Source organism: Barbatula barbatula (assembly GCF_947034865.1).
Source record: "Barbatula barbatula genome assembly, chromosome: 19".
In the NCBI taxonomy this organism is placed as follows: Eukaryota; Metazoa; Chordata; class Actinopteri; order Cypriniformes; family Nemacheilidae; genus Barbatula; species Barbatula barbatula.
In genome coordinates this window covers 14,852,868-14,866,831 of record NC_136782.1, presented here as the reverse complement: position 1 = coordinate 14,866,831, position 13,964 = coordinate 14,852,868, and the positions used below count along the sequence as shown (strand labels likewise).

The window sequence follows — 13,964 nt, the reverse complement described above, 5'->3', positions numbered from 1 at the left end:
CCCACCCCCGTCTCCAAGCCAAGCACCGGGTCAGCCCTCAGTGCTTAGCCGGTGGAGACACCACCTCGATCGGCATGCGCTTTACAATTACGAATGAAACGATGCATCCTTGTACGAGGAACCAAACTCACTATCCGAGACACGAAACGAGATTCAGATTATTGATTTATAAACGATGACGCACATGTGCAAATTATTATAAAAAATATGATGCGCAAGATACTACATGATTTCTATTGGTGGACATTTAAAAAAATGTGAATTCAGCAAATTACTCGCAATAAGAACATATCGGATAGAGTATCTATTCGCTGTACGTGTGTGAAAAATGACGCGTAAGAGTATGTCGGTAATAGTATACAACACAGTACACTCACAGTTAAAGGACATTGCTGTGCGCAGAAATTGAATTCAGCATTACACTGTGTGAATTACTATTTCCGTACTCCGTGCGTGTGTCGCGACTGACTTCATATGAGGAACAGCAGCCAATAACCGGACATTGGTGCTTTACATTCTGCCCCGGGCCATTCAAAGTGCACAGCCCCGCGCCGTACCGAAGAATAAGGAGAGTTTATGGACTCTTAAGACCAATATAAAGATATTTCTGGTGAGTGCTGCATTTTTTCAACTGTTAATTTTAACAAGGTATTTGGCAAACACGCCACACCGTTAAATTTAATTTGACTTAACTGTATGTTTAAGAAGTGTAACGTGTAGGGCATGCAACAGGGGATGTTTTATCAAAAGTGAAATATTTCAGGGCGAGCGGATAAAAGCACTTTCCTTAACTCTCGAGAGATTACACATCTCTACATCTTTGAATTTCACACGGATTTATTGCCAGCATGTGACATACCAACATGTTCGATCTGTAGTTTAGGAGTAGATCGAGCCATAAGTGTAGTCTATACCTTTAAGAAGTCCACCAGTGGACTCTAGATTTACTTGGATTGGGTTTGTTAGATAGCCGCTTGGCGCCAGTCGGTTGACGCACCGTAGCAAGAACCGTCTCTTGTCAGTTCATATTTACTCCAAAATGCTCAAACTGTGCACTCCGATGCTTTAACCATTCACGGCAAAGTTTTGACTTGTGCTTGTTTTCTTTGTCTGAAAATGACTTTTGATCATTATAAACTGGCATGTAAAACTACCCTTTTAAATTTGAGGATGTCAGATGAAATAGCCAACAATATTTTCAAAATGCATCAATTTCCAAACTATGTTTTTGAACGGACGGATACAACCGGTTGCGGAATGTTGTCACTTTTACACTTCGATACGAATCAGCAGAACATGATGACAGGCTGCATGTTTAACCCTCACGGCGCCGGACACAATCTAATAGATAGACGCACTTTTATTTCTCATAATAAAAGCTGCGCGCTTGAATGCAAAATGTACGCTATTATGTAGCCTATACAATCAGAATGCAAACGTCGTCAGCATTTGATAAAAACATATTTGTTCACAGTTTCTGTTTAAAACAAAAGTTTTTTTTGCATTAAGTTTATCATGTTGAATAAAATCTTTTGGAGAGCATAAATTATAGAGCGTCAGAGGTAGGCTGTCAAAGTAGACCTTTGTAAAAAGTGTTGTGGGATGGGTTACGAATTGCAACCCAACACGGTAAGTATTGATCTTGTTTAAAATGTTAAAAGACCATTTATTAATTTCACAATTAGCTATTAAAAATAAAAGAAAACATATTAATCGTTACATTTTCAATGTGAAGAGGACAGGTAAACAATGCAGACAGACACTTGTTGCTGTAGCCATGAGATAAACCAAAACAAAGATTTAACAATAGGCTATACAATAATATGCACAACATACCTTTTTACCGTATAATTAAACTTACATGGATTAAATTGAATTATTTTGCCATATATCCTTATTTTAGAATTGTAAAAATTCGGCCTTCCTAAAACAAATGAAACATTTCTGTCTCACATTTAAACCATTGCTTACGGCAAAAGGGCGGAATATATTTGCGTTTATATTAGTCAGATTTTAAGCTAAAATAGACAAACGAACAGGCAAACATGAAAAATAAACACTATGTCTTCTAAAATACAATATGCATTAAAAATAATGTTTCTAAGCAATGCAAAAATGCGTCCATGTTCGTCAAATGTTCGTTGTTAATGCATGGTTAGAATAAAATAAGTTTAATTTAGTAGTTTTTAATGTTAAGTTTAAACCCCATACAGATACTTGAATACGTCCATTCCTTAATTTTATAGTTGCCTTTTGTTGTAAATCGAAACCTCCACGGCGAGTTTAACACGTACAGTTTGTAGATATTTTATAGCAAAGCATATTTATGCGTTGAAACATTGGAAATTCGTGTGATTAAAGGTTCTTAAACTTATTTGTTCATTTGCACAAAAATGACAATTTCTGCTGTTAGTCAGCAGGCCTACCTGGTGCAGTTAATGTAATATTAAAGATTGCTCATAATAAGGATACACATTTTAGTGTTTGTACTACATGTGTTTAAAATAAATCTAATCAATTGTCTTTGTGTCATTTTTGGACTAGTGATTTGGATTGGGAGGAGATTAACTACACATGGGAATGGTAATGGTTTTCTATGTATATACTTAAGGAAGTAATCACATCAACAGAGTCTTTGCAATTACTCCAGATTTATTTTCCTGCTGTACACATCTAAACCGACAAGAATGTAATCATGTGCTGAGCTCTTATCGCACATGACTTAAAAAGCGTTCATGCTGGAAAACTTTTCACTGCCCTGCCACAGTTTACTTCCAAAACAACGAGGCGTCGAAAAACGATGACCAATTTTATTCACAACTATGAGAAAAGACTTCCTGTCGCGCTATCGGGAAACGCAGAGAGGCGTCTTTGTGTAAGGCTGTGGCCAGAGGAAATTTTCATTAGTTTAAAATAGCCCAGCGTCAACATTTTATGCACGATCTGCTTCTGTCATTTTTGCGTGTCCTTGAGACTTTGTCCGCTGTGAGACAATGTGTCTAATTGTGTTTCCAGGGCTCTGAGGAAATTAATATGTTCCTGCAAAAAAGATAATGCAAACCTTTTTCAATATGTTTCACATATATGAAACTAGAGGATCCTGTAGGGCTGATCATTAAATGACCGGTGCTCTTTTTCTGCCTTTACATTGTTGCTCCTTCTTTTCATCTTTTCATCATCTCATCCCATCTCTCTGCATCATCTCTCCTGCTATATTTAGCCAGTAGACTGAGGCCTTGGCGCCAGACCGTTTAAGACCTGTCAAAGTCCCTCATATTTCCCCTTGTCACATGTATACCCAGCGCCTCCACCAGCTAGCAGCCCCCTCTCCTCCTCCTTTCCTCCCCTCTCTCCCTCTCTCTCTCTCTCTCTCTCTCTTTCTCTCTCTCTTCCATTCTTACGACCCATCTGCGCACACCTTGTTTAAATTTCCCCATATCTCTTCATTTTCATTACGACTGTGTATTTGATCTGCCCGTGCCAAATCAGGCAATTTGCTCATCGCACAGACAATTTTGATTCACCGAACCAAGTCAGCAGAACTTTTCGTGTACTTTATCTGAATGATGCAAAAACAATTTTATTGACAGCTCTGGTGTAACGTTACTGTCTACACTAGCCCTTTACATAGCCAATCTTCCTCTGTTCAAACGTATATGATTATTTCTTATTCTTTATACAGCGAAGTTACAGAATATGTATTTCTTTATTGTTTTATTTTTCACAAAACATATGATAAGTTTTTATAGGCTAGTAGTAATACGGGACAAATAAACAAACAAATCTTAGCAAATCACAATCTTTTTTGAAAATACTAACGTTCAATTATTTACAAATCAATTGTTTTAGTATAGGCCTACTCACTTTTTAGACCATCAAGAAATCGTTATCATCATAAGCCCGTCAGTTCATATCAATAATTCGGAACTTTACCTCAAAACACAAGAAAAATAGCTTTTAAAACAAGATTTTTGAGCAAATCATTGTTACCAAGCTTCGGTGAAGTTACACCTTTGTCAGGTAACAGGTGGGGGCGCTCTAATGTCTGTAGGTCCCACTGGGAATTGGTGCGCCTTGATCTGCGGACCGTTCAGTGTCATCATCCTAGACAGTAAGCATCTTTAATCGAGGTCTACTGGGAAAAAAACCCGCTTTCCACTCATTTAGGAACATGTTTTGTGCATAGACGGGACAAATAGTTCGCCACGATATTTTATACCAAATCATGTTTAGTATTACACATTTTGTTGTGGCCTAAATGATCAAATTTCTTTGTAAATGAACAAAACCAAATTTTAATATGTTGGTTGTGATTTTTTTTACATGGTCAGATTCAATAAACAACACTTAATTTTATCGTTTTAATAAAATTAAGTGATGTATTTGTTACAGACTGTCTTCTGTCACACACACGCTTGGTCCCTTGAGCTTTTCTCGTGTGATACTGACCCCATAATTTGACGTCAGCGATTATTTCTCATGCGCCATCTCATGCAACAAGTGATTTATATTTGAGTTGATATTTTGTATATTGAATATAGGATATTCAGACACTTTGTGGTTCAGAAAAAAGATAATATTACACTTTTATTTGATGTATAGATAAATCTCTAGATGCCAGTAAAATGAATAATTAGTAAAGGCTAGATATGCTCTAATAAATAGTTTTTACAAAAAAATAATTTAACAGAGAAGCTCGTTATCTAACTATTTGTTTCCTTTCGTTTTACATTTTCACATCTGTATTCATTCATATCCACAAAGAGCAACACGAATGCGACCGTTTTCAAAATTTGTATAGAGCTTACTGACATCATTTAGGCTGCTAACCTTTTTCTCGTTTACCTCTGATCAGAACTTGAACCATAAACCGTCCGTTTTCAGTGTTTAATAACTTATGTGTTGTTGTTGTCCCTTTTTTCACATTTATTTAATGACATGTGATTTAATGTGTAGTCCCCCCGGATATAACAGCCCGTTTAAATTATTGTACAGTAACGAAACATCTCACAATACTAACAATCTAACAACACAGTCGTCCTCTCGAAAAAGTGAGAATGACACAGATAAAGAAAAGATATAGTTGTACTTTATCTTTCGGCATTTGTTTGAGATGTGTCTGTAAGCGACATACAGACGTCTGACGAGACGCGCGAGGTGTTTATTCGGAAGATAAATTGATGTAATCGAGTCTATTCATCAGCTCATTGAAAAATAGTGTCAACGTCGACCTTTTTAATCCCTCCGGAGCTGTTAGATATTTAGTTTGTTGTCTTTTAGCTATCGAAGAGAGTGCCTTGCACATGTCGTCTGATAACAAATATTACAACACAAAGCTTATGAGTTGTGCTATCTAGGTATTGATGCAAGGTAACAGTCTATCAGTTTAAAATCAATCCCCAGACGCCCGAAAAACAATAAAAACATATTGTTATATATATTGTAAAATACATTCGGTGCTCAACATCGTGGCACGTCGTGGCTATATTGAGGTGCGTATGAATGTGTTTACAATGATCCTACATCTGATATTTACGCAAAGTTTTTTTTATACAATGAGCACTTAGATGTATGGCCTATTTATCAATGATTGTTTCCACTTAAAGCCTTACTGTTAGATATTTCTGAATTTTGTAGACAAAATGATCCCACGTTTACAAAAGATGTAAATTAATATCAACTTGATACGACGATCCCAACTTCTGTATTCATTCTTCCTGGGAGCGATTGTATAGAAAAGCAACAATAATCATGTTTTTATCTTGTTGGTTCAAGAGAAGCAGCTGCATTCACTTGATGTTTTAGTTCATAGTTAAGAGATGCGTGACCTCCGAATTGGGGAGACCAGCAGGCGTGCCAGAAAATAGATGTTTATTAAAGACCGTTCCCTTTGGGATCCACAATGTGTTGAGGATTCAAGGAGTGTTTTGGAACAAACAGCCACAAAATCCTAAATTGATTTCTAACAACCCTTGACGTATTGACTCATTGTAGATTGTGTATCAGTGCCACTGCGAGACTAAACGGCAGACGGTTTAAAGATTGTTTTTTCGAAAGTAAACGTACAAATTTGCACAGCAGCCTTCTGACCCCAAAGACACGAGAAAACCTCTGACACCTCTCACTGAAATGTCTCCTCTATCTTCTGTTGGTATTTATAGGCTGACGCTTCAGTGATAAGGTGGCACTGGGGTCTGGAGACAGAGAAAGGAGGGCTGACCTACTAGACTGAAGGTGGAAGGCCTGACACCGTCCTCAACATAGTCCACATCACATCGCTTTGGTGACATTGGAGGCGAGGAACCCGAAAAAGCTCTGTAATTGTGTGGTGTCCACTTATGGCACATTGAACATTTGTGTCTTGTTGGAGGGCAGCGAAAACACCAAAATATTGAAAATGTGATAGTATTTGTTGAAAAAATATTTTTCTGCTCTTTGGAAGAATCGGATATCTCTGCTTGTTAGACTGCACATAATAAAGGTCACTGTGATGAAACAACAGCAGCTTTGTCAGTGGTTTTGTCTGCCCTGTGGACATCAGGTCGAGTTGCAGAGATTTTATTTAACAATAGCACTTAACAATAAATGTTCTACATTAATCTGATAGCAATCAGATGCTGAGAAATACCTGCTCACATGAATTGATATGATGTACTAAATGAGATTAAGTTCAAAGGGAATCAATTAAAGCATCAGCAGAAGAAATATGTCATTAAGTCTGAGACTTCACTGTTTAGTAAAGATTTTTCTTTTTGATCATAAACAGTATGCTTAACAAAGGTAGTGATTGTATTTTTATAATTCAAATGCATTTTTCTTCCTATTACAAACATATTCTGGAAAGAAGATGAAAAGCAAGGTAAATTAATAAGGGAATTACTGAACAGAGAGTCAAAATGCATTTACTGTATTAAGCAAACACACACAAATGTAAATAATCAATTTCACATGCATAAATTCCTATTTCATGAGATTAGGTATCATTACAAAAAGTAGTCAATACAAAGAATGTGCACTGCATTCTGACATGAAGTCATGCCAACTGTAATGATGCCTGTAAATTATGGCATTTTGATTTTCTCTTCAGATTTCCAGGTTCTCAGGCTTTCAACATGCAATGAGCTGTCAGCCAACAGGGTCTCTTTAAATGTTTTCACAAGTTGATAATTACAACTGCAATTCTTCTGACCATTTCATAGCTCTGTATTGGTTTAGCGAAATTTAAAAACAGCAATTAAGTGTAAAATGTATAAGGACATTCTACTAGTTATATGTAAATCTATTAACTAAACAAGCTTATGCATACTGATATATGGATGATGATGACTGCCGGGTAGCCATCTGAACTGAATGAAATGTGTTGTGGATCCTGGAGGCTCGCAAGCACAATTCCGTTAAAACAAATCAAACGTGGAAACATCTATAAACAAACATCCCTTTTAAAGGAAAATCGTTATAAATCCAAATTAATTTATAAAGAAAATGAGTCTGAGAACATGCGTTAAAACGGTCAAATATACAGAACAACACTATAATGTAACAACATTTAAATCGTAAATATGACCAAATGTGTCAAATAAAAGAAAAAGGCCAATACATTTCAACTGTTAACTACAGCACACTAAATCAAAACACCATGTCAGTTATGAATATAAAAGAAAACCCTTGTGCAGCTCGATTGCTAATTTGATCAGTAAGTCACTCAATGTCATGCTTCATAAACTCATCTAATCAAGACAGATTTGATAGACACACCCACTCAAACACACACACACACACACACACACACACACACACACACACACACACACACACACACAAAGAGTAATCAATAAAGATACACACACCTACAGCGCACAATGGAAGTTCAATTGATAATGATATTGGTAATATGAAACGTCTTTGAGAAAAGTGCGGACTCTTCAACAGTACATCAGACCAGTCAAGGTTAATATATAGAGCTCTCTTCTCTCTAAAACAGAGGCTACACCACTTCAACATTCATCTGAGGAAAGTGAAATTACATTAGTGTGCATTGTCAGAGATGCACTACATGTAAGACACTTAATTCCTGACCGAGCAGGGTTTTTCTGCATGCCTAGTTTGATTTAAGGACAATCCACATTTTAAATGGCATTAGGGTAAAGACACGCAGGAGGAAGCTGGTGTGGGCTCTTCGATAGGTTAATGTGGTACGGTGAAGATTGTTCCAAGGCGACAGAGGGGCTTCCGCGGCTCAGAGCTGGTTTTAGGGGAACGGAGTGGGGTAGAGGCTGAGGGGCTGGCTCTCATTGGTGGGGAGGGGGGACCGGTATCCCTCGAAGTTCCGGGGAATGCTTCCACTGGTGGAGCCGGAGCTGTTACTGAGGGTCTCAATGCTTCCTTCCCTCTGCAGCTCTGATGTGTTAGAAAGAGAATAGAAATACAATATGACACGAGCAGTTATCAAAAAATATGCATGCATTCATTGAAGTGATTTCGTAAAAAGGTTTGTTGCATTGATTTCTGTTTAAGTTATATTCTATAATGATTCAGTTGTTTTACTTTCATTAAGGAGGATTGAGAAAAAAGGTCCTCAGAAGGACTCATTGCTAACCAAGAACACATTAGACTTAGTTACTACCATTCTTGTACACTGCTCACAGAAATGTATTACCTCATGATGACAAAAAATTTAAATGGACCTTTGAAAAACACATTTTCACAGAAAATTCATTCACCTCATTAACTGACCAGACTGGCCATTGTATCTAATGATAAGTGGAGAAAATGACCTTTTCCTAAATCAACAAATGGACAAGTTCTTGCAATACTGGGAAATGGATTGTGCTTATGAAATCAGGAAAACCTCCCCGGCCTCTAAGATCTGAGAAAAATGTCTAAATATAAAAAATACATGCACTTTAAAATTCTTCAAAGAGCTGTTAGACAACTAAGTGAAAATAAAAATATAGACGGTTTCACTGCATGCACACTCCTGGCCTGAAGTTAACTTCCGGGCTGTGTTTGGTTATAACATTTATTTTATATTTAATTTATATGAATATTGGATTGTATATTAACAGTATTAAATGTAATAAAAACTTGAAGTTTGGGGTAAATTACATTTGTTTATGTTGTTGCTGCTGTACTACATACTGAAAATGAATTTTGGGTAAAATATATATACATAAACCAATGCTATCTCTGTATGGGTCTCATATCAATATATATATTTATATATATAGGGCAAACATTCTGCTTTTGTCACATTTAATAGCGTGTTATTCTCGGCATGATTTGTATTGTATATGTTGTTAACACATTCTCATCGTACACACCATCACCTCACAACGGCACATACTCATAACAGCTATGATGTACGCAGTGTTTTGAAAGTACATCACGTGCAGTCCGGTCATGTCCATAATTTTTCAGATATTATCTGGTGTGTATACAAAATGTCTGGCATACAAACATATAAGTACGGTGCTAAAATGATAGTGGGGACTGGGTGGTCACATTCTCTCTGATGATTTGCGCACATGGGGAGGAAAAGAGCTGTTTGTTTGCTTTGGGAAGTGTGCACGCTGCACATACCCCTATGACAGGTGCTCGTAAATCCTGTTCTACAGGCTCAAAGTAAAAGAAGCGTGCCAGAGATGAGACGCTGGCTGGGCTTTTCCTCGTGTGCCTGACAGATAGAACAGGGACACAGCGCAAATAAAACAGCGGTTGGATGATGCTATACAGTCTTGTAGCAATTAAAGGCAGAGCACAGAGGGTCAGAGACCACACCTGGGCCGGACACTGTTCTGTTGAGGACCGCAGGCGGCACGTGTTTGTTTGTGAATCTGCGTGGAAGGGAGAGCACCAGCAGCGATGCGTTTCCGCTGAAACTGTGCTTTTGGCCTTAGTGCAGACAAATGATGTCACACACATAAGGGGGGGGGGTTGATCTGGTTTCTTTCGCATAAAACACAATTTAAATCATATCACTAAGTTAAGCAGTAAGATATGAGAAGAATGCAATATATTTACAACTTAAAGGAATAGTTCACCCCCAAGTTGTTCCAAACCTGTATGAATTTCATTGTCCTGCCGAACACAGAGAAAGATATTTGGAAAAATGTTTAGAACCATCAGGTCTGGGCCCTTTTGACTACTACAGTAAAGAAAACTACTATAGTAGTGAATAGTGCCCCGGAAATATTTTTTTTCATTCTTAAAAATATATTTTTTTGTGTTCAACAGAAAAACAATTATACAGGTTTGGAACAACCTGAGGGTGAGCAAATGATGACAGCCAATCACAATATCAAATGCCTTTTTGTAATTATAACTGAGCTGCACATACAGTATTTATATCTTAATATTATCAGTAGATAAGTTAATAGGTCATAGCTGTACTTTAGTGTGAATAAACCACACCTATTAACCAATCAACATCCAAGACCAGACCTGGGCAATTCCGTGAAAATATCAACCTTACCATGAAAAAGTTTTGTTTTTACCCACAGTTTTTAGTCTGATAGCAAAACAGAGTAACAAAAGTAACAATTTGATGTTCTATAAAGAGGCATCCCTTCTCCATTCATTGGGTATTATAGCTTCAGGTTTGCGCATTTTAATTCACAGAAATCCTACAAAGTTTGTCGTCTCCAAAAACGTGTCCTTTTTTGTAACACTATGGCGTGTTGATTTCCATTTTTTAAATAGAATTTTTCAGATTTTTCTGATGTTTAGACTCGATCAACAAGGGTGTAGTAAGATTTTTAAAAAATTGTTCAATATATTTGTAACAAATATTTTCCATAATGCAAAATGACATGCCCTCCTTGCAATTTTAAAATATACATCATCTGTACCAGCGACATATTGCTGGAATTGCCCTCCTCTCAATTTTATAATATACATCAAGGGTTCTCAAACTTTTTGGCGCCAGGGACCCCTTACAGCAATTTCTTTTCCAAGGACCCGTCATAACTACAACAGGGATTAATTATATGCTTACTACAATTTGTACACTTAAATACCATAAGGTGAATATTACAATGCAATAAAGCCCAAATTCACCACTTCAGACCTGTTTTATAGAACAGAAACACATTTCAATCATAGCAAACAGTTGTTCATCATTTACACCTTAAGTAATTTACCTTCAAAGCTTTCATAAATCAACAGTAGCAAGACTGGAATATAGCTCTTTTAAACATAAAATTATGATGATTATAATTATAAGATTATTAATTACAATAAAAAGATGATCCACCCTGAAATAAAGATTCTTCCATCATTTACTGTCATTATGTATTCTCCCTCAATTTGATCCAACCTGTATGAGTTTCTTTCTTCTGATGTACACAAAACAAGATATTTTAAACGATATGGGAAATCGAACTGTTTCTGGTACCCATTGACTTTCAATTATGTGGCACAAGAAACGTTTTGGTTACCCGCCACATTCTTCAAAATATCTATTTGTTCAGAAGAAATAAACTCATACAGGTTTGGAACAACTTGAGGGTGAGATAATGATGACCGTAAAGGAAGTGATTGACAGATTGTTGTGCTATGTCACAGTCATATCAGTGTTTCGTTTTAGTATATCTTTATTTATTGTATTTTAATACAAATGTATTATCAGACACTATGGTAAATAAATAAAGACAAAATATTGACAAATAAATATTTGAAAATGAATTCAAAATGAAATATGATGGGCAAGTAATTCCTTGTATTTATTTACTTAACACATTGTTTATTTTAGCAAAGAGTGCTGCACAACAGAGGCTTACTGTTAAGCTATCACATGGATAAAACTGTGTTTCTTTCCATATGATTGTGACATAGCACAACAATCTATAAGACAATTATTTTATTAGCTATTATCGTTTTATAAGACAATTATTTTATTAGCTATTATCGTTTTATGTTGGCGGGTTGTAGTGGTGATTATTGAGATACTGACAATAGCTTTCCATATTTTTATCAAAATCAACTTTTTTTCAGACATAAGCTCGCAATAAGGACATTTTTCTCAGAAATACGAGATGAAAATTGGGTGTTATAAAGTGTAAATTGCGGGCGAAACAAAGTCAGAACTGAGAGAAAAAAGTCGCAATTACCTTTAAATTTTTTATTAAGTGGAGGAAACATGCTTTATATACAAATGGCATACTAAACGTCTTAAACAATATGAATCTAAAAAAAGGCACATCCGAAAATATACTGCACATACAATAAAGTCAAACAAATTCAAATGAATATCAGCATTATGGATTATGCTCTTTATCTTGATCCTATCTCAGTGATTTTTACCCATATTATCTTAGGTCTATTTAAAAGGGGGTGTATTCGCCTACATGGATTCACTCTTCTCCCTGGATATGCGCGCTTGTTTGTGAGGGAGCAGAGAGAGCACGGAGCGCTCTGCCATGTGACATGAAAATGACACTTTTTAATGCATACAAGAAGACACTGACGATTTTAATACAAAAGAAAGATATATGATGTGTCACTCATTTATTATTTATCAGTAAGTCAATAAAGTGACAAATGTTTTTTTGCGTGTTTCGAGAGAATGGAGTAAGAGAAAAATCTGCAAGAAATCATGCAGTTCCGTTTGCATTTGAAATCATCTCACTGACCCTCTGGACACACCACTAGGGGTGCCACTTTGAGAACCCCTGATATTCATCATCTGTACCAGCGGCATAACTCTGGAATTGCCCACCACTCAATTTTATAAAAACAATCTTCTACATTCTACATTAAACACACACTACATACAATCTCCCAGCACAACTCTATAAACATACACGCATTACACACACTTTTCTTTTCCCTCTCCTTGTATCGGCACAGTCATGTTTGATAATTTTGTGGCTCCTGTGGCTGGTCCCCAGCAACAAGACTCCAGTGAAACTATCAAACAGGCGGGATTCAGGCAGTAAACACCAGTCCACCATAACACAGACATTTGAAGATCCTGCCGCGCTGTTTGCTGTGGGTAACCAGCACATTAGACTCACTCAGTAAAGAACACGAATGCGTGACGGAGAACACGCAGGCATGCGTGCAGCTCCAGTCCTCTGATGTACAGTAAATCGGAGGGGTTTGGTGGATAAGAGTCAACTGATCATGCAAAGAAAACAAAACCGGTTGAAAGCATATAAAGAGCTGTGCCAGGGTAAATGCCAATGAGAGAGTGGACCCGATTTGTGCCCCTATTATGAGAAAGAGAGGTGAGCAACAGGAGACAGAGTACGACTTTACTGTGATATAGCCAACTTTTGAGTTCAATAGTTTGTTTGGACTTTAATCAGATTTGTCATGCTGTTTCGCCAGAGTAGCCCTAAAAAGAGAAAACTGGTCTGCAGAACAAGTTTCGTAAATACGTTATGTCATTCGGGAAAGAAGAGAAAACGTGATGACATCTTAGTCCTGTGTGAGACACTGCAGTACTTCAAAAGAAAGGGGCAAGCAGTGGATTGAGCCGTTGGTTGCAATTCGCAACCTCACCTCTAGATGCTGCTAAATTTCAAACACTGGGCCTTTCAAATAATACAAATAAAGACTTTCCCTCAGAACTTACATAAAACTTTTGGGAATTATTAAACTGCTCCTTGGAACGCTTGATTCTGATTGACCAGCCACAACATTTGCAGGTTCATTATTCCCAGATAACAACCACTCAAATGAATAACACACTGCAACCCGGATGCAGCAAATCATTTTGACAGTATTTTTGACAAATATGTCTTTGAATAACATATATGACATTATATTTACAAACTATTAAACCAAATTGCCTTTTGAACATCGTTTCTAAATTGCTTTTCCTACACGTCTGTATTCAGTGAATTACATAAAGTAAATGTTGCCACCATTAAAAATATTTAAAACATCCAGACACACATCCAGACACACATACACACTTTTGTTAGTTATTTCACAACCCCTCTGAGATTATCCCTCAAATG

General features: G+C 36.8%; 1 protein-coding gene across 6 annotated transcripts in view; it reads right to left on the bottom strand.

Moving 5' to 3' along the window:
• Nucleotides 1-6,509: 6,509 nt before the first annotated feature.
• bcas3 (BCAS3 microtubule associated cell migration factor) overlaps nt 6,510-13,964 on the bottom strand; it is a 190,865-nt gene continuing 183,410 nt past the window's right edge. For 5 of the 6 annotated variants that reach the window (XM_079482294.1, XM_079482296.1, XM_079482292.1 and 2 more), the window contains one exon: nt 6,516-8,397. In XM_079482294.1, the coding sequence (XP_079338420.1) occupies nt 8,249-8,397 (149 nt within the window). In that variant the 3' untranslated portion in view covers nt 6,516-8,248. Of the gene's footprint in view, nt 8,398-13,964 lie in introns of all 6 variants that reach the window. The other variant, XM_079482295.1, reaches the window with a different exon arrangement.